Source organism: Bos taurus, chromosome 27, assembly GCF_002263795.3.
Source record: "Bos taurus isolate L1 Dominette 01449 registration number 42190680 breed Hereford chromosome 27, ARS-UCD2.0, whole genome shotgun sequence".
Classification (NCBI taxonomy): domain Eukaryota; kingdom Metazoa; phylum Chordata; class Mammalia; order Artiodactyla; family Bovidae; genus Bos; species Bos taurus.
This window is the reverse complement of record NC_037354.1, coordinates 38,920,982-38,939,168: the sequence shown is the minus strand read 5'-3', so window position 1 is coordinate 38,939,168 and position 18,187 is coordinate 38,920,982. Positions and strand designations below refer to the sequence as shown.

The window sequence follows — 18,187 nt, the reverse complement described above, 5'->3', positions numbered from 1 at the left end:
GCAAGAACAATGGAGTGGGTTGCCATTTCCTTCTCCAATGCATGAAAGGGAAAAGTGAAAGTGAAGTCGTTCAGTCTTGTCTGACTCTTCGAGACCCCATGGACTGCAGCCTACCAGGCTCCTCTGTCCATGGGACTTTCCAGGCAAGAATACTGGAGTGGGGTGCCATTGCCTTCTCCAGCTCACCTTTTACTACCCACTAATTTAAGGAAGCAATACATTCAAAACAGAGCTTTCTTATAAGTTCTTACCTGAAAGCTACATAAATTAGTAGTTAGGTATTAGTAGGTAGGTATTAGTAGGCTCACCTTCTACTATCTATTAATTTAAGGGAGCAATACATTCAAAACAGAGCTTTCTGATAAGTTCTTACCATTTTAAACAGAAAATGTCAACGTTTCCCCCTCTGCCATCCCCCTCTCAGGCTTCTGCGTGCAGTGGTGACCCACCGCCAAGACAGAGCAAACAGACACCTTTTTAGGTTGTACAGTCTGTAGTCGGGGCTCTCTGGAAAAACCCGAGGCAGTGTGAATTCTACTGTTTCATTTCAGTCTGCCTTCTGGCTCGACTGTTCTCTAAATGGACTTTTTGAGTTCAATTAAAAACAAAACTAAAATAAAAAGCTTACATCTAATGATAATATAAGCAGAAGAGGTTTTAAAAAAAAAGCCCTAATACAGACAAAAAGCACTGGGGTTGTAGAGCGTTTGGGGAGTGTCCAGGTCTCCGTCCTCAGGCGCCCGCTCTCTGCCACGTGACAGGTGAGCCCAGGCCGCTGCCCCCAGAGACCCTGCAGGCCCTTCAGAGGCGGGGCAACGAGGCCGAACGGCCACCCTGGTCCTGTCTGCCCCTCCCCGGACCCCTCCCCAGCTGCAAGGCCCAGGCAGGGCACGCAGTCTCCCTGCAGCGCTTCACCTCTGCAGCATCCCTGTCTCTGTGAGGAGACAGGAGCGGGTGTCCAGGAGAGCGTCCCCAATTCCGAAACTAACCTGTGAAATGCTGCTGCCTTTCTCACTCTTCACACTTGGTTTCTTGATGCTCTCGAAACCCTTTCTATAGACCCAGTCTGTATCAGTACCCAGATTTTTTTCTCTTCTTAAGAAATTAAACCCCAAAATTCTCAATTTAAAAGTCCACAGAGCTCACTTAGCCAAGAGAACACAGTTTCCTTTCTTGGCGGAAAATTTAAGAATCGCCTATTTCCCACCCAGCCGGGGTTCAGTCCTACTGACCGCCCGGCGTGGCCCTGTTTGAGGGCTTTTACAACCGCTGAGTGTGAAATTAACTGCAAGAAGAAAATGGACTCTGCATCCGTGGGATTAACAAATTTGCTGCTCAGCAAAGTGGAAAAAAAAAGTCTGTCCTTTGAAGCACATAGATGTGAAGTCGAGTTTCTACAAACCTAAGATAAGTAATTGAGCTGAAGGAACACTACTTATCTGGATAAGAAGCTAAATTTAACTCCCATGGGATAAAGTGTGTCTCTAAGTTTTTCCTTTGGGACCCCGCATCTAAAACAAAATTCTAGTTTGTTAGGACAGCATTCCTGTACAGGCCACGCTCCTCATCCTTCGTTTCTGTTCTGTTGTGTTTCTGGCTGTCCCGGGATTCCCTAACATCACCCACGGTTTCCCTCAGAAGCATGCTCGTGGACGCATCACACTAGCTGGCCTGTCACACCGCGGCTCCCAAAATGGCAATGCCAGTCATAAGGGGACAGGCCGGTCTTTCCAGGAAATTTTTAAAGGAGGATCTGAGGAAGTTTGAAGGTAAATCACCTTCCCCATTGACTTCCCAGGACACATCATCCCCAAATATATTGATGGCTTTTGAGCTTAAAGCTGTTTTGCACCTTCTGCAGGCCCAGTTCAAATGTCCTTCTACCCTCTCCGGCTCCGCGGCCAATGGCAAGCCTGTCGCCGTGGTAAAGTATCTTTGTCCCGTGGAGTCGGAGGATCCAGGGAGTGACCAAGCCTCGGCAGGCCCCTCACTCCCTCCTGCCTCCGGTCCACGTGGGGAGCGGGTGGCAGCGGGAAACCTCTGGGGCCTCCCTAAGGAGGGCGTCGCGACTCACGGACGAGGACACAGGACCGCTCCGGGGAGCGGAAGCACATGGAAACCGGGCGTGGTGAGCAGGCCACAGAGCGGCCCAAGGCCGGGCCTGGTGAGGGCGGACACGTCCCGCGCGAGCCCCTACGCGTCCGTCCTGTGCGTGAGCCGAGCCCCCGGGACCGCCGGGCGGACCCGCGCTCCTGCAACAAGCCCGTGCCTGGGAATGGCCCCAGCCTTCCAGGGAGGGCTGGGCTGACAGTCCTGGTATAAACACAGGCTTTTTTTGCATCTGAATTTTCTCTAATGTTTTCAGAAAAACATTTCTGAAAACATTAGTTTCCATTATAAGTCTACTGAGTAATTCTGAACTTAGACCCTCCGAAAGGACTGAAGAAGCCTGATCCCTCCGAGAAGCCCCTGAATCAGATCGGGGACTCAAGCAAACGAGTTTTTAAAACTCTTACCTCAAACGCGTACAGATTCTTATAGACAACAGTAGGAAGAAGCCTAATGTAGTTAGAGATAAAGCATTCTGGATAAAAAGAAAAAAACAAACAAACAGTTCACACAGGAAAGGGCTAATGGCACCAGAACTCAGTAAAAAGTGACGGCCAGGAGGGTCACTAAAAGGGTCTAAGGGAGCACGAAGCGGGCGGCTCACGCTGCTCCCGGGAGAACTGCTTTGTGGGGAGACTGACACAGGTCAGTCTATTCTCCCAGGTCCCTTGGTGACAGCGCTCACACCAGAGCCCCAGCCAGAAGTAACGATTGAAACAGTAAGCAAGGCACGGCCAGAGCAGGGCGGACAGAGTCTTACGTGAGCCTGACAGCCAGACCTCTTCGATTATGTGAGAAACCTGCACGCCGCGCGATCTCGGGAGGGCGCCTCCGCTCCTGGCCGGCTCTTAGACAGACCGGCCCCTGCAGGAGCCAGAGAACATGCCCCGAGTGGCTCCCTGAGTCCCGAGTGCACAGAGACACTGCAGTCTGAAGGCTTAGGAAGGAAAAAACGCGTCAGACATAGTGATATTTTATATTATTACACATGGAAATGATAACATTTGGGACATACTGTGTTAAACTGAAAAATCTTATTACAATTGTTTCTTTTTCTTCTTACATGTGGCTACTAAACACGTAAAATTACATGTGTGGTTTGCATTATATTGGTATCGGACAGAGCTGGTCTAGATCCCCTGAGATCCCCAAATTGAAATATTCTTGTTTTATGTTTAATAATGCTCTTAGAGATATCGTAAGAGTGAGTTAATCTAACACATTAATTGATGTTAGTATACTGTTGTTTAGTTGCTCAGTCGTGTCCGACTCTCTGGGACCCCATGGCTTGCAGCACGCCAGGTTTCGCTGTCCCTCGTCTCTGGGAGTTTGCTCAAACTCATGTCTATTGAGTTGGTGATGCCGTCCAAGCATCTTGTCTTCTGTTGCCCCCTTCTCCTCCTGCCCTCAGTCTTCCCAGCATCAGGGTCAGTAAGTTATAGCAAAAATACAGAGGCAGAAGGGGCCTTAAGGTTAGTTCACTCAATTCCATCTCATCTTTATAGCCAGAAACCGAGGTCCAGAGAAGGACGAGACTAAAGTGGCCTAACTTCCAGGCCATCCCTTTTCCTCATTTCACTGTTTTATAACTGCAAGCTTTTGTGCCCTTTTCTCGCAGACAGTACCTTCACCCCAAGGAGTGATGCTCCTCAGAGCAGACATTTCAGGCATGAGGATGGATTTAAGGACAGTCACTGCAGGGCCCATGACTGACTCTCTGTTCTGCTTCTCAATCATCTGTTTAAAATGTGATTCAAAGGCTCCCTGTTGCTAAGCTTCTCCTCCCTTCAAAAGCATGCGTCATCCTTTACAGATGAAAACCCAGAGCTCTGCAGCCCTCGCTCACTGTGCCGTACAAAATGCAATTCCAAACGGCAACGCAAAACCCCTGCCTCTGATGTGAACTGGACTTGGATGTCTGGGCAACTGCTGGACTTGGGTCTCTAGCTTTGGACTCTAACACTTAGTCTTCTACAAGAAAAAAAAAATTCCTAAACTTCCGCAAGAAGTCAATTAACCTGCCACATCTTAGCTTCTCAGATCCATACATAATCACCTTTGTGCTCTTTTCTATAAAGGAGATGTCACTGGATTTAGGCTAGACTCTGTTCCTGAGACAGACTGGCTGCTAATCTCCTAAGAGGGTGGGGAAATTTCCCTTACTTTCACTCTGGAGGAAGCAAGTGATCATGGCTATCTCTGTACGTTTACAACCAAGTCCACTCACAAATTAGCAGCCAGATCGTCTTGTCTCAGTAACACATTTGCCCGGGGACAGCTGGCAGTGCCCTGAGATATGTCCTTGCACTCACTGCTCCTGTGAGAGGAGAAGTGGTCCATAATGTGAAAATTACTTATGTGATGTTGACAGATAAAAACTGTGCCATCTGAAGAAACAGAGCTAAGATCACAGTCAGAGAATCTGTTCAAAAAGAAATACATCAAACCGCCCATCCACCCACCTAGCCAACAAATAACCCCACAGTAAAACTGAGGGCTTCCAACCAGAAATGTACTTATGTGCACTTCTCCATACGAGCTGCCTTGAGTCTCCTTCCTGGCACTATATGGAATGTGCTCTTGTTCTCAAGTACATCAGTTTCAGAAGGAACCATGCCATTTTACATACACCAAAAATTAGAAATTCAGAAAAAGATGCAGCATGCCTCAAGAATGTCCTAGATTTTTTTCGATTTAAAATTTAGAGAGATTTACATGTCTTGTTAGAATGGACATTTGCTGTTGCTAAAATTGCACTTCCAGCCATGTGGTTGGTGTGGGTCCTGCCTGCCTTAAGCCATAAGCACTTTCTGCTCCAGGCTGAAATTTAGGAGTGAGCACGCGGCTGAATTCCAGCCCATTCAGCAAGGGGCCTTGGTTCTGCCCTTGAGCAGAACAAAGCTGAGCCATCAGGGACATGGACTTCTCTTCCTGCTGCACTGGAACCTGAGAACACATGTACCTGGAAGTACCCATTTTCTAACCATGAAGAGACAGTTGATTCAAAGCCCATATTCACAGATCTAAGGCATAAAACACATCTAAGTGTCTGCAGCATCTACATAGCAACGGCAAAGTCAACCGCGTTCAGGAGCCAGGCTGTGTATACTGGGGGTGGTGATCGATTCAACATTTTTAAGTGAAAAGGGAACTGAATAGAGTAGAAATAAGTCAAAAGGAAGTGGAGCTATTTCTGATATTTATTTTTTGAAAACTGGGAAATGACAGCGAGTTTCTTACATAGACTTGTGATGCCTAACAACTCTGTCAAAGGTGAGCTTAGACTCCACATGAACCCTTGTAAGCAATCAGTAGCCACAACTTTGGGGAACCAATTCAATCGAGAAGCAGATCTTCCCTGCTGCTGCTGCTGCTGCTAAGTCACTTCAGTCGTGTCTGACTCTGTGCGATCCCATAGACGGCAGCCCATCAGGCTCCTCCATCCCTGGGATTCTCCAGGCAAGAACACTGGAGTGGCTTGCCATTTCCTTTTCCAGCTGATCTTCCCTAAACGCATTCAAATCTCAGCACCAACAAATCCAGCACTGTGAGGGCCAAAGAAAATGTTCCAACCTTAGGTCTGCTGGCTCGTGATGCCCTATGCTGCCTGCCAGGTCTCCATGGCGCCACAGTGAACCCGGGAGCTGCTGGGAGCCTGCCCTCAGCACTCGCTCCTCAGTCAGCCTCTGACAGCCCCGTTCAAGAAGCCCAGCCCTTCTAATAGGTTTGAACTGCCAGAGTTGCCCTTTCCCTACTCACGTCTAAGAGTTATTAATAACTTATGCCACTGAAAACATCTTAACTGTCACTTGAAAAACATCCTGGAGCAAACAGTATCTTCACTTCAACTGCAAAGAAACAAAAAGCCAAATTTCTGGGGCCAAGTTCAGTGCTGGCGAGGAATTCCTGTAACAGGGCTGTTCCTTTAAGGGCCGAGGGGCATCGGGCAGAGCCCAGGCTCCGGTGCTTCGAGTAGCTGGCGCTTTCTAAGTTTTTATGTGACAAACACCACCCACCTGTCCAACATCCTGATAAATTTCCAAATGTACCAGAAACACGGAGATCGATTCAACATTTTTAAGTGAAAAGGGAACTGAATAGAGTAGAAATAAGTCAAAAGGAAGTGGAGCTATTTCTGATATTTATTTTTTGAAAACTGGGAAATGACAGCGAGTTTCTTACATAGACTTGTGATGCCTAACAACTCTGTCAAAGGTGAGCTTAGACTCCACATGAACCCTTGTAAGCAATCAGTAGCCACAACTTTGGGGAACCAATTCAATCGAGAACAAAGCAATGCTACCCCCAACCCTCCCACTGCATGGGCAGTAAAGAGAGAGGCACAAACTTGGTTAACTACAGGCATTCTAAGCGGAGTATGCTGCCTTCAGGAATAGTGCGCCGTCTTCTTACAGGCTAAGGCTGAAGTTGATGTAAGTCTCCTTGTTCTTCGCAGACTTTTTATAGACTTCAAAAATAAACAGGGCTTCCCTGGTGGCTTAGTGGTAAAGAATCCACCTGCCAATGCAGGAGACGTGGGTTCTATCCCTGGTCCAGGGAAGTCCTACATGCCGAGGAGCAACTAAGCTCTCGTGCCACAACTCCTGAGCCCGTGCTTAGGGCCCGGGAGGCATGACTCCTGAGCCAAGGTGCCACCACTACTGAAGCCCGCATGGCCTAGAGCCCATGCTTCACGATGAGAGAAGCCCCTGTAATGAGACGACCATGCACCGAAACTGGAGAGGAGCCCCAGGTCGCTGCAACTAAAGAAAGCCCGTGCATTGCCATGAAGACCCAGGATAGCCAAAAATCAATAAACAATGTAATTCAGTAAAGTTCAACTCCAAACAAAAACCACCCCTGAACCTTCTTATTTACCAGAGTTTCTCATTATTTACTGTCAGTCAGGGTTAAGAGAATCTCTCAGTGCCGCCAATCTGGCCCGCCTGAAGAACCATTTGCGCTCAGAGCAACCTGGGATATAAACAACTGAATGCATCCAGTTAGAAACGACCGTGTTACCACCAAGGACTTAATACTCTAACGGTGAAGGTGCTTTTCTTACCAAGGTGTGAAAATTAAAAGCGCTGCTCTGAGACCGCAGGGAGTCCCTACCATGGGAGCAGGTGAGAGAGCGGGCCTGGCGGGGGCTCCTCCCCAGAGACAGGGACGTCGGTGGGGCTCAAGATGCCCTCTGGTCCCTGCCCGTCTGGGGTCACAGGGAACTGCAGACACCGCTGTCTGTTTGACACTTTTGTTTTCAGAGGAGCTACTAAGCTTTCCTCTGATGTTGCCTTTATCCATTCATTTACTCAACAAATACGTATGAGCACTCGGTCCATCTTCTAGAAGCTGAGGAAAGAACAAAGAACAAGTACACAGGAAGGTCCTTGACGTTCAGACACCCTTGGCCCTACCCCGTGGGGATGATCCGTCACACTCAGAACCCCCATCCGGGGAACAGGGCAGCCTGAGGGGGAAGCCTGGATGCTCTGAGGGCGTCACTGCAGTACGTGCACAAGACAAAGCCTGATGGCTGAAAAGTGGAGAGTTAGTTATTCTAACAGCAGAGTGGACCCCACGAGATACACTACTTCAACTTCCAGTTACTGAAAAGTAATGGTTCACTTAAAAAAAAAAGGGACTATTTCACAAAACCCTTTTTAGATAACCTCTAAGAAGCGAGGGGACCATCCGCCTTTCTGGTACACAGGTCAGTGAGGCTCGACAGACACTCCAACACACCCGACGTGTTACCATATGGGAAGATGTTCACGAGCCAAAGTCCTGGAACACAACCTTCACACTCCTTTATATTATGATTTGATGAAAGCAAGACGTACCCCCACAAAGGCTCGTCTAAAGCTCATGTCAGGAAATGGAAATGCTGGCTTTGGCTGGGTTACATTTTTGGAAAAGGGGCTCCAAGAAGAGGTTCAAAGCAGGGGGGCATCTAGCAGGGCGACCCTTCTTTGGTCCTGCAGCAACCCCGGCCTCCTGGGTGCAGACTCGCAGCCTTAGAGCCAAGGGCTCAGAGCGAGGTGTTGCGGGCTGGCAGCAGGGGCCTGAGGAGCTGGGAAATTAATCAGCATGTGTGAAACCAACAGACTGGCAGCTGAAAGCCACTCCAGACGTGTGAAGAATTGTGATAGATTTCTGAGGACTCCCATTTCCCAAGAATGAACAGGTGCGGACAAAGATGAGCCGCTTAGTAAATTTGTTTTTTCAAAAGTATTTTTTCAAGAAGTCTTTGGCTGGGAAGGCTTCCAAAGTTTTAGCTAATAAGCTTTCATCTTTAATAAAAAGAAGATTTTTCTTCATCTGAACAGAGCAAGGACTTGCTTAACCATGAAGAAAACTGGTACATGGATCTTCACGGCACCAAATGCCACATTTTATAACTCCAAAATCTAAGACTTTTAAAAGCTTCCATGAAACCCTGTCCAATTCATCGAGCGAGCACAGGGCAGAGATGTGAAGAGGACCCGAGGCCCCTGCTCTCGAGGGCTCACAGTCTCGGGAGGCAGATGCTGTGGGACTGGCCACAGATGCAAAGACCCTGAAGCTACCTCAACAGGAGCCCCCGAGCAGGACGGGGACCAGCAGGCTGAGAGCAGGCTTTTCACAGGAGGGGTCTGGGGTGCACCCTGAAAGACGAACAGGACTCTCAGAAATGAAAGGAGGGGAGGGCAGCTGGGGCAGAGCAAAGCACCTGGTGGTCAAAAGGTAAAGGGTCTGCCTGCAGCGCAGGAGACGGGTTCAGGCCCTGGGTCCGGAAGACCCCCTGCAGAAGGAAATGGCAACCCACGCCAGTATTCTGGTCTGGAGAATCCCATGGACAGAGGAGCCTGGCGGGCTACAGTTCATGGGGTCTCAAAGAGAAGGACACGACTGAGCAGCTCACTTTCCTTTTTTCTTTTCACAGTAGATGAACAAAGGCATAATAGCAAGTCTGGAGGGCAAAGTAGCAGAAAGATGGCTGATCTCATGGTGGTCGTGGTGGGAAGACCTGTGTTGTGGACAGACAGAAGGAACCCAGATACTCTCAGATTAAGGACTGGACTTTATTTGAAGGTAAATTGTTGGGGGAGGTGAAGGGGAAAACCAAGGGCAGCTGTTGACAGAAGCATGCCTTAGGAAACTGCCAGGATGGGTAGGATGGGCTGAAGATAGAAGCGCCGCTGGGTTCAGGAGAGGTGAAAACCCTGGGCCCTGGGCAGAGGGGGCCAAAAGGCAAGGCTGAGAGAGGGCAGGAGAGGCAGCAGTGCTGGGTGCTGGTGTCTGAGTAGGTCTGGGGCGGTGGGTCAGGGCGAGGGCGCTCAGATGATGCTGTGTTTCAAGCCCAAGGAAGAAGCATGATTGTAAGATGGGAAAGAAGATGAAGATGAATAGACCAGATCTACAAAGCAAAAGAAGAGCTAAAGACAGATTCAACACACTCCGCAGAAAAAAAGTTATGTAAAAATTAAAAGATAACTGTTCTTTACTTTGGACTAAGCCCATGTACTTAAAATCAAGGATCCTTTCAGTGTCTTCAAGTGGCAGCTGATGGGGTAGTCACAGTTAAAACATAACCTTGACACTCACCAGGGAGAAAATGTAGCTGAAGGTGCGTACATGCTAAGTCACTTCAGTCATGTCTTTGCCACCCTATGGACTGCAGCCCGCCAGGCTCATCTGTCCATGGGGTTCTCCAGGCAAGAATACTGGAGTGGGTTGCCACGCCCTCTTCCAGGGGATCTCCCCGACTCAGAGATTGAAACTGAGTCTCTTACATCTCCTGCATGGGCAGGCAGGTTGGTAACACGGTGCTTTCAACTCGCTTTTAGATTTTCCATCTTTCCAGACTGTACGGATCCTCTCCATTCCGTTTAGCGGCCACACGTGCTGGGTACTGGATGTGCCACGACTTGGTTTCCCAGCCTCCGTGTGAAGGGCGGGAGTGGCAGAGGAGAGCTGCCTCTGTTGCCTAGCAGCCAAAGCGCGCAAGGAAGACGCGCCACGGCACCCCACAGCTCGTTTCCTCCGCGGTACTTTTTCTGACTCAGACTCTGCTGGAAGAGATGCAGAAATAGAGAAAGCGGCTGCCCACCCCGGCATGTCCATCGACTGTTGTTGTTGTTTTTTTTTTGTCTCACAGCCAGCACACGCTATTCCAACCAGCAGGCGATTTGCTTTTTAAGCATAAAAACTGACAGTTATTCTTTGATGCTTAAATAGAACCATGAACAGGAGGGGCCACCGTGACCGAGACCCCGCCCAGAGCTCCGCGAGAGGGACGGTCAAGGTGTGTTGCCCACAGATACGGTAGCTATAAAACAACCTGCCTCCTGGAAACACTGTGAGATAGCTCAGGTGACAAGCATTGTGACATTTAGGTTCAACACACCTCAAACTCCAGATAGTGGTCTTTGAGCTTGTACTCGTCCACCTCCTTGGCCTTAACCTTCTTGTCCGGCGGGTAGGAGCGGTGCTCCGCCAGCTCCGTGGTGATCTGCCTCAGCTTGCTCTCGTGAGATTTCAGCTGCTCCTCCTGCAGGGGAGCATGAAGCCATTGAGCATCCAGAAAACGGAATCAGTAAACAGTTGCAGTTTTAAAAGACCCCTCATGATGAGTGACTTTCATTCATCCCACGTGCCTCTGTGCCACGTTCCACCAGCTTTCTCAGCAGGGTCCACGTGCACCTTCTGTCCACTGAAAAAGACAGTCACAACCTAAAAGTTGAGAGTTATGTTCCATTCGGTGGGAATTTTTAGGACTCCAAGCCCAGGAGACAGCATCTCAAAGGACCCTGAGAGAACTGCTCCGAGGAGGTGAGGGGAGGAGTCAGGTCATACACAAGTTTTGCAACGAAGGACAAGTAGTCTTACAGTCAAAAGACTACTGTTGGAGGAAACCAGATATCCCAAGTTAAGGATTTAGTGCTTTTCTAGGTATGGGAAGATGTGAGAGTCTCTGCCCACTGACATTTCTTTCATTGCATCTCAGCTATCCTAGGCCAGGATTCTGTGTTTTTCACATCCTGAGCTAACCCTGGGCTCCCCGTAGGGAGTGGCTGCAGTCTGATGGCTGTTAGATGGCAGCTGTTAGATCTCAGGCACTCTTCTCTTTCCCGAGTATCCTTAGGCTCTCTTTGGAGGGCTGATGACTGTGACATCCTTGTTTACTGACAGGGCAGGAAACACTTCATTTCTCACGTTGAAAAACGGTACCCAGGGCCAAGGCCAGCCTCCCCAGCCAGGCCCCTGGTCTCCTGAGAGAGACTCCAACAGGAGTAGCATGCAGCACCCGTGCTAAGGGCCGCAGGATCGGACTCCTCCACGCCAGGGCCTCAGCAGGGCCGTCCTGTCACTATGGGTGAAGGCCTACCCAAATACTTTCCTTTTTGAGACAACCAATGCTTTCAAGAATAATTTTCTGAAGGCCGTTATTCTAAAAACTGTAGTAACCTATGCTTTCCCCTCCCAAATAGTAGAGGTTCTGATGTCGCTCAACTACAAATTTACTGAGGCACATTTAACTTGTTCTCTGGTTGCTATGGGCTGTTATAAATGATGCTACATCCTTATAAATGTTGCCCAGTGACTTATGAGCAAGGTGTTCCTGTAGCATGCAGGCACATCTCGCTTTATTGCACTTTGCATATAATGTGTTTTTTTTCAAACTGAAGGTTTGTGGAAACCCTGTGTGGAGCAGGTCTACTGATGCCATTTTTCTAACACTGCTCACTTTGGGTCTCTGTGCCACATTTGGCATCACTCAAAATATTTCAAACCTGTTCATCATAATTACTTTGTTACAGTGGTCTGAGATCACTGATCCTTGCTGATACCACTACAGCTTCATGGAAGGCTCGGACAATGATGGTTAATACTGAGCAATAAAACATTGCTTCATTAAGGTAGATCCATTGTTTTTCTGGACACAATGCTCTTACATACTTAATAGGCTGGGGTATAGTATCAGCATGACCATTATATGCACTGAGAAACCAAAAAAGTGTGTGACTTGCTTTATTGAGATATTTATTTTATTGCAATGGTCTGAAACCAAATCAACAATGTCTCTGAAATCTGTGGTCACCAAGAGGTGAAGTTTCTGGGTTTTAGAACATGCACATCTTTAAGCTAAGTTGCTTCAGTCATGTCCGACTCTGTGCAACCCCATAGACAGCAGCCCACCAGGCCCCGATGTCCCTGGGATTCTCCAGGCAAGAATACTGGAGTGGGTTGCCATTTCCTTCTCCAATGCATAAAATAGAAAAGTGAAAGTGAAGTCGCTCAGTCGTGTCCGACTCTTAGCGACCCCATGGACTGCAGCCTACCAGGCTCTTCCATCCATGGATTTTCCAGGCAAGAGTACTGGAGTGGGGTGCCATTGCCTTCTCCGACACATCTTTAATATAATGGTAAACTGTTTTTCAAGTGTTTCCACCAGCTTACATTTCCACAGTAGGCTTGCAGATTCCCACTGTTCTACACCCTTGCCAAAACTTGACGTGACATCAAACTTGCAAATTGTTACTAATTTCATGGGTATAAAATGATTTCAATTTACATTTTCCTGATTGCAAGTAAGGACAAACACTTTCATATGTTTACAGGACTTCCTCTTCTGTGATCTGGCTGCTGAAATACTGGACCCATTTTTCTATTGAGTCCAGATGTGTAAAGTATAGTGATTTGTAGTTTATAGCTTATAGTGTATAGTTTGGGTGGTGGTGGTGGTTTAATTGCTAAGTCGAGTCTGACTCTTTGTGACCCCATGGCTCCGCTGTCCATGGGATTCTCCAGGCAAGAATACTGGTTTGCCATGGGTTGCCATTTCCTACTCTGGGGGGTCTTCCCAACCCAGGAATCAAACCCAGTCTCTGGTATTGCAGGCAGATTCTTTACTGACTGAGCTACAAGGGAAGCCAGTGTATAATTTATTCACAGTCAAATAAATGTCAAAATTCAATGTGCAGTGCTTTATTCCAACTTCACTGACTTCATGAAGAATCAAGGAAATAATCTCAAAATAACGATATTTTAAAATCACCTCGTGCCAATGATGCAAAACCTGGATAGAATCATGAGGAAATATCAGTCAAATCCATGTTAAGAGATTTTCTATAAAATAAATGGCTTGTAATCTTTAAAAATGTCAAGATCATTAAAGTCAAGGGAAAGGCAGAAAAGAAAATTATACTCCTTAAATTCATTTTGACTAATGAAATAAAAATTCTAAGTGGCTCTTATGGGCATAGATAGGTACAGACTGCAAATTACCCCAAGGTTAGAATCCCACAACAGAGGGATTTTCCTGATAAAAACAGATGTAAAAACAGAGAAGCAGGAAGGCAACAGCCCAAGATGCAGCGTGTTCCCAGCCTCACACGGACGGTTATACCTGTAATATCCACAGGGAAGATGGACCAGCAGGAACCTCCCTGTTTTCTTCCCTTTTATCTTTGCTCTCGCAATCCATTAGGGGAGCGGGCAGGCCACTCTCATGGGACAACACTGATGAAAGGGTTCTCACAGAAGGCAGAAACGCACCAAAGTTCAACGAAAAGGAACAGACAGCAAATGGCAGGCACCCGCTGAAACGGTTTCACATTAGGAAGTCACAACTTAAATATCAGCATTAAACAAAGGATGCAGGAAAAACTACTGCTATCTGTCAACAGACGTACATTGGTAGTACTTTTGATCGCACATACAATGAAATTTTATCCAAAAGGCAAGTTTCGAATGATGTCACTTAATATTGAATTTTTTCCTACTTATAGTTTGACTTTGAAGAAAATTTCATATTTTCCTTTAAAATACCAAACTCTAATCTCACGAAGAGACGTCTTAGCTGATGAGGTGATGGGCACAGGTAACCTAGCTGCTCATGACCTCGCAGTGAGTCCAGGGCTGAGATAGGGCCAAAGCCTCCCCTTCGAGGCTCAGCTGGACGGTTCTGCTGCCAGCCAGGCACAAGTCAGCTCCGCATCCTTTTATATCAAGCACAAGGCTCAGGGAGGGGAGGGAAGCTTGAGGTGGACACAGCTGTCCACCTGCACACCTACTAGGCGACAGGCACTGTGTGTGTGTGTGTTTGTGTGTGTGTGTGCGTGTGCATACACGCACGTGTGCTCAGTCCTGTCTCTCTGTGACCCCATGGACTGTAGCCCTCCAGGCTCCTCTGTCTATGGGTTTCTCCAGGCAAGAACACTGCAGTGGGTTGCCATGCCCTTCTCCAGGGGATCTTCTGGACTCAGGGATTGAATCTGCATCTCTTGTGTCTCCTGCACTGTACTCAGTGCTTTTTTCGCTGTGGAATACACAATCCCAGGAACTCAATAGTGAAAGAGACCCTGGCCTTCGTCACCCCTCTAACCTCTTCCTCTTGGAAGCCATGGAGATCCAAAAAGATCAAGTTCTTGCTGGAGGCCCCAGGGGTAAAGGCAGAGGAGCAGCAGCCCCATTCTCCCAATTCTGAGCCTCTAGACAACTGTTTAAAACCCAAAGAGCTGCTGAAAACACGAGCTTCAAAACCATCTGCTCCCTCCTGGACCAGCGCTGACCTCAGCTGTCAAGGCTGTCAGTAAACTCATCCGTCCTCATCTGCCTTCTCTCCCGCGGCTCCCAGACACCCAGGTGTTAACCCAGATCCTTTCTCCAATTCCATTCAGAGCCAGAATCCCCAGATGTCACAGCCTCTTCCACTTCTCTATCTATAGCACTTAAATGTCCATGTGTGTGCGCGTGCTAAGTCCCTTCAGTCGTGTCCAACTCTTTGTGGCCCCATGGACTGTGACCCACCAGGCTCCTCTGTCCATGGAGATTCTCCAGGCAAGAATACTGCAGTGGGTCACCATGCCCTCCTCCAGGGGATCTTCCTGATCCAGGAATAGAACCCGTGTCTCCTATGGGTCCTGCACTGCAGGCGGATTCTCTACCACTGAACCACTGGAGAAGCCTTAAATGTCCACACCACATGCTTATTAACAAAATATACCCGAACCTCTGTAAATTTTATCTTCCTTACTGATTACAAGCTCTCTGAAGGCAGAGAGGTCATTTCGCCTTCTCTCAGCTCCTGGGGGTCTAGTATGGTGCTGGGCGGGGGGAGAGCAAGAGGCATGGTTCTGGCTTGTAGAAGTCACTTAACCAACATCCAGCACCTAGGAGCTGAAGATGAGTCTTAGCTCTTTTTATAATGTCCACACACCTCACAAGCCACCTGACATTTGGTCCCCTTAGGAAACGAGCTGAATAAATGGACTCTTTTTTTTTTTTTTTTTAAGGGGGAAGGTAGAGAGGGAGACCTCAGACTGTTTGCTTGTGCTGTTTTAAAGTAGACATGATTTAGGAGATAATGACATTTCTAGGAATCTGCCAGCAATTAACGATGCAAATTGCTAAACGCTGCAGCTTCATCAAACCTGAGCTGCAGGAATTTAGACTAAAGAACACCTGACTTCAAAGCAGCGGTCCAAAGGGACAATTGCTGAAAGCCCCACCAGGAAGACTGTTTCATTGTTTCACTTTTAAGACCCTTTAAAGACCTGAAGGAGTGTTTGCTGAGCTTCAGCGTAATAACCTAGTTGTCTGATTGAGCACTTGGTATACGTTACATTGTTGTTGTTTTAGTCCTTAAGTTGTATCAGACTCTGCAACCCCATGGACTGTAGCTAGCCAGGCTCCTCTAACCATGGCATTTCCAGGCAAGAACACTGGAATGGGCTGCCATCTCTTACTCCAGGGGATCTTCCTGACCCAGGGATCAAACCTGCATCTCCTGGCAGGAGGATTCTTTACTACTGAGCCACAAAGGAAGCCCACCCATATGTTACATACAGCTCTCTAAGAAATGAATATGAAAGCTGTCTATTCTGAAAAGGTGTGGAACACTGTAGTCCAAGTTCATGCCAAGGAGTCTAGACTGTGTTTTGTTGCTAATAGTGAGCCAGTTTTGGTTACATGACACCGAAGGAATCCTATTTTAGCCAGCACTGTGCAGGATGGATTGAAGAGAAACAAGAGTTGGACAAGAGGGACCTCAACCGGTTCTAGGAACAGGCTGCCAGAGCTCTCCAAAGCGGGGTGTGTGCACCCCAGGCAAGGTGACCCGCTGGGGAGAAATTTTTTAAATCAGCATTGAGGCATAATTCACACTTTACTATACAAAGCTCCCATGTGAAATGTACAATTTAGAGCTCTTAAATATATTCCCAGGGCTGTGAAACCATTGCATTTAATTTTATGACATTTTAGTTCCCCTAAAAGGAACCTTTTGGAATAGAATCACATGATATGCTCTTTTGTGGCTGGCTTTTCACGTAGCACGGTTCCCAAGGCTCGTCCACACTGGGGTGTCAGCGCTGCATTCTTTAACGGCTGAATCAAGCCCCGTGTGTGGCTAGGTAACATCTCATTCATCCAAGCAGCAGCCGGTGCCCGTGTCCACCTTAGGTTGTTATGAACAATACTGCCGTGAACAGTCGTGTAAGTTTTTATGTGAGTACATGTTTGCATTCTCCTGTTATCAAAGTAGGAGTGAAACTGCTGTTAAAACATGTCTATATTTAATCATTTGGTAAACCACCAAAGTATTTACCTTCCTAGCAGCAATATGTGAGAGTTGCAATTTCTCCATAACCTCACCACTACATTACTTTTCATAAAAAATTAAAAAATGTATAGCCATCCTAATGGTATCTCGTGATTCTGATTTGTATTCCCTTAATGACTAATGACGTTCAGCATTTCTTATGTTATATTGATAGTAGGACATGTAAGACATTTTATTAAAAAGATTCAATACATATATTGAAGGATACCTACTCAAATATTTAGTACTGACAAGGCAAAGGATCCAAAAAATCAGGACACCAGAGGTCAAGGTGACCAGAGTCTGGCTGAGGGACATGGGTATGGTAGAAAGATGTTTAGGAAGAAGGAGTGGCTGGACTGAGCGTGTGACCCTGAGTGGGTGGGCAGGCGGGGCTCTGGCCAGCGAGGGACATGCCCGGAAAAGGATGCCATCGTCGGGAGTCTCCGCTCCTCATGACCGCCATGCAGGAGGTCACCAAGAGGGCGGGTGGGTCAGCCGGTGACCCTGGCTGGCGCTGGGCCATCGGAGGCTCCTCACCCAGCCCCCGACCTCGGGATGTGCCTTCTTGCCTTCCCCATGCTAGGAGCTGCCCCAGGTTGTGGCCTTGAGACAGCAGGTGGTGCTGGGACCATCTGGCCCAATGACTGAATCCAGTCAAGGCTCCTCATAAACTTCAAGATCCTGGGGGCAGGTGCAGGGTCGGCTTGTCTCTCAGCTACTCCAGACTCATCAGTAAGCTCCCGTGCGCATTAAACCCGCCTCGAGCAGCCCGCAGTGGCTGCCCCTGTCTCTGGCCTCCCCTGGCCGTCCTCACGCAGGGCCAGTCTGTGAACCAACGCCGCCCCGTCTCCCGGGCCTCAGCACGGCTGCCCCGCGGTCAAACCATGGGATGGATAACACGAGGCTGGAAGCAAACACAGCAATCTCCTGTCTGTGATCCATGCTAACACAAGGCCTGGCCCTCCACAGGGAGCACTCGGTGGGCATCCAGAGTCAGCCTCTAACGGGACCATGGCTGGGAGTCAAAGAGGGAAACAGGACAAGGCAGTGGGGGAGACCACCCCTGCAGGAGGCGTGGTCTCCAGGGGATGCGCGGGAGGGAGCCAGGTACGTTGCAGGGTGGGGTCTCTGATCTGCAGGGCAGGTGGCTGGGCACAGGGTGGGTCTTAGAAACACATACATTCCTGGGGACCCTGGCTGAGACCCGATGGATGGAGGAGTGGGCGGAGATGAGAAAGGTGCATTTTAGGTAAGTCCCCTGGTAAATTATGTGCATTAATGTTTGAAAATGACTACCTGATGAGTAGAAAAGGAGGCCCGAAAGATCCTATAGATGGCCAGCCACGAAGTCCTAAGTCTGGAGTGCTACATGGAAGGAGAAGCAAAACTTAAAAGATTTTCACACCAGTCTCTCCACCTGCGACAGGAAGAGAAATGTGCTCTGGCAACAGGGCTGCAAAAGCAACTACGAGAAGGCGACTCCTCCCA

At 48.2% G+C, this 18,187-nt stretch overlaps 1 protein-coding gene across 11 annotated transcripts in view; it reads right to left on the bottom strand.

Moving 5' to 3' along the window:
• PSD3 (pleckstrin and Sec7 domain containing 3) overlaps positions 1 to 18,187 on the bottom strand; it is a 596,024-nt gene that overhangs the window by 18,999 nt on the left and 558,838 nt on the right. For 10 of the 11 annotated variants that reach the window (XM_024986357.2, XM_024986360.2, XM_024986361.2 and 7 more), the window contains one exon: positions 10,499 to 10,642. The exons of the other annotated variant lie outside the window; for it this stretch is intronic. In XM_024986357.2, the coding sequence (XP_024842125.2) occupies positions 10,499 to 10,642 (144 nt within the window). The remainder of the gene's footprint in view (positions 1 to 10,498; positions 10,643 to 18,187) is intronic. 11 annotated transcript variants of the gene reach the window in all.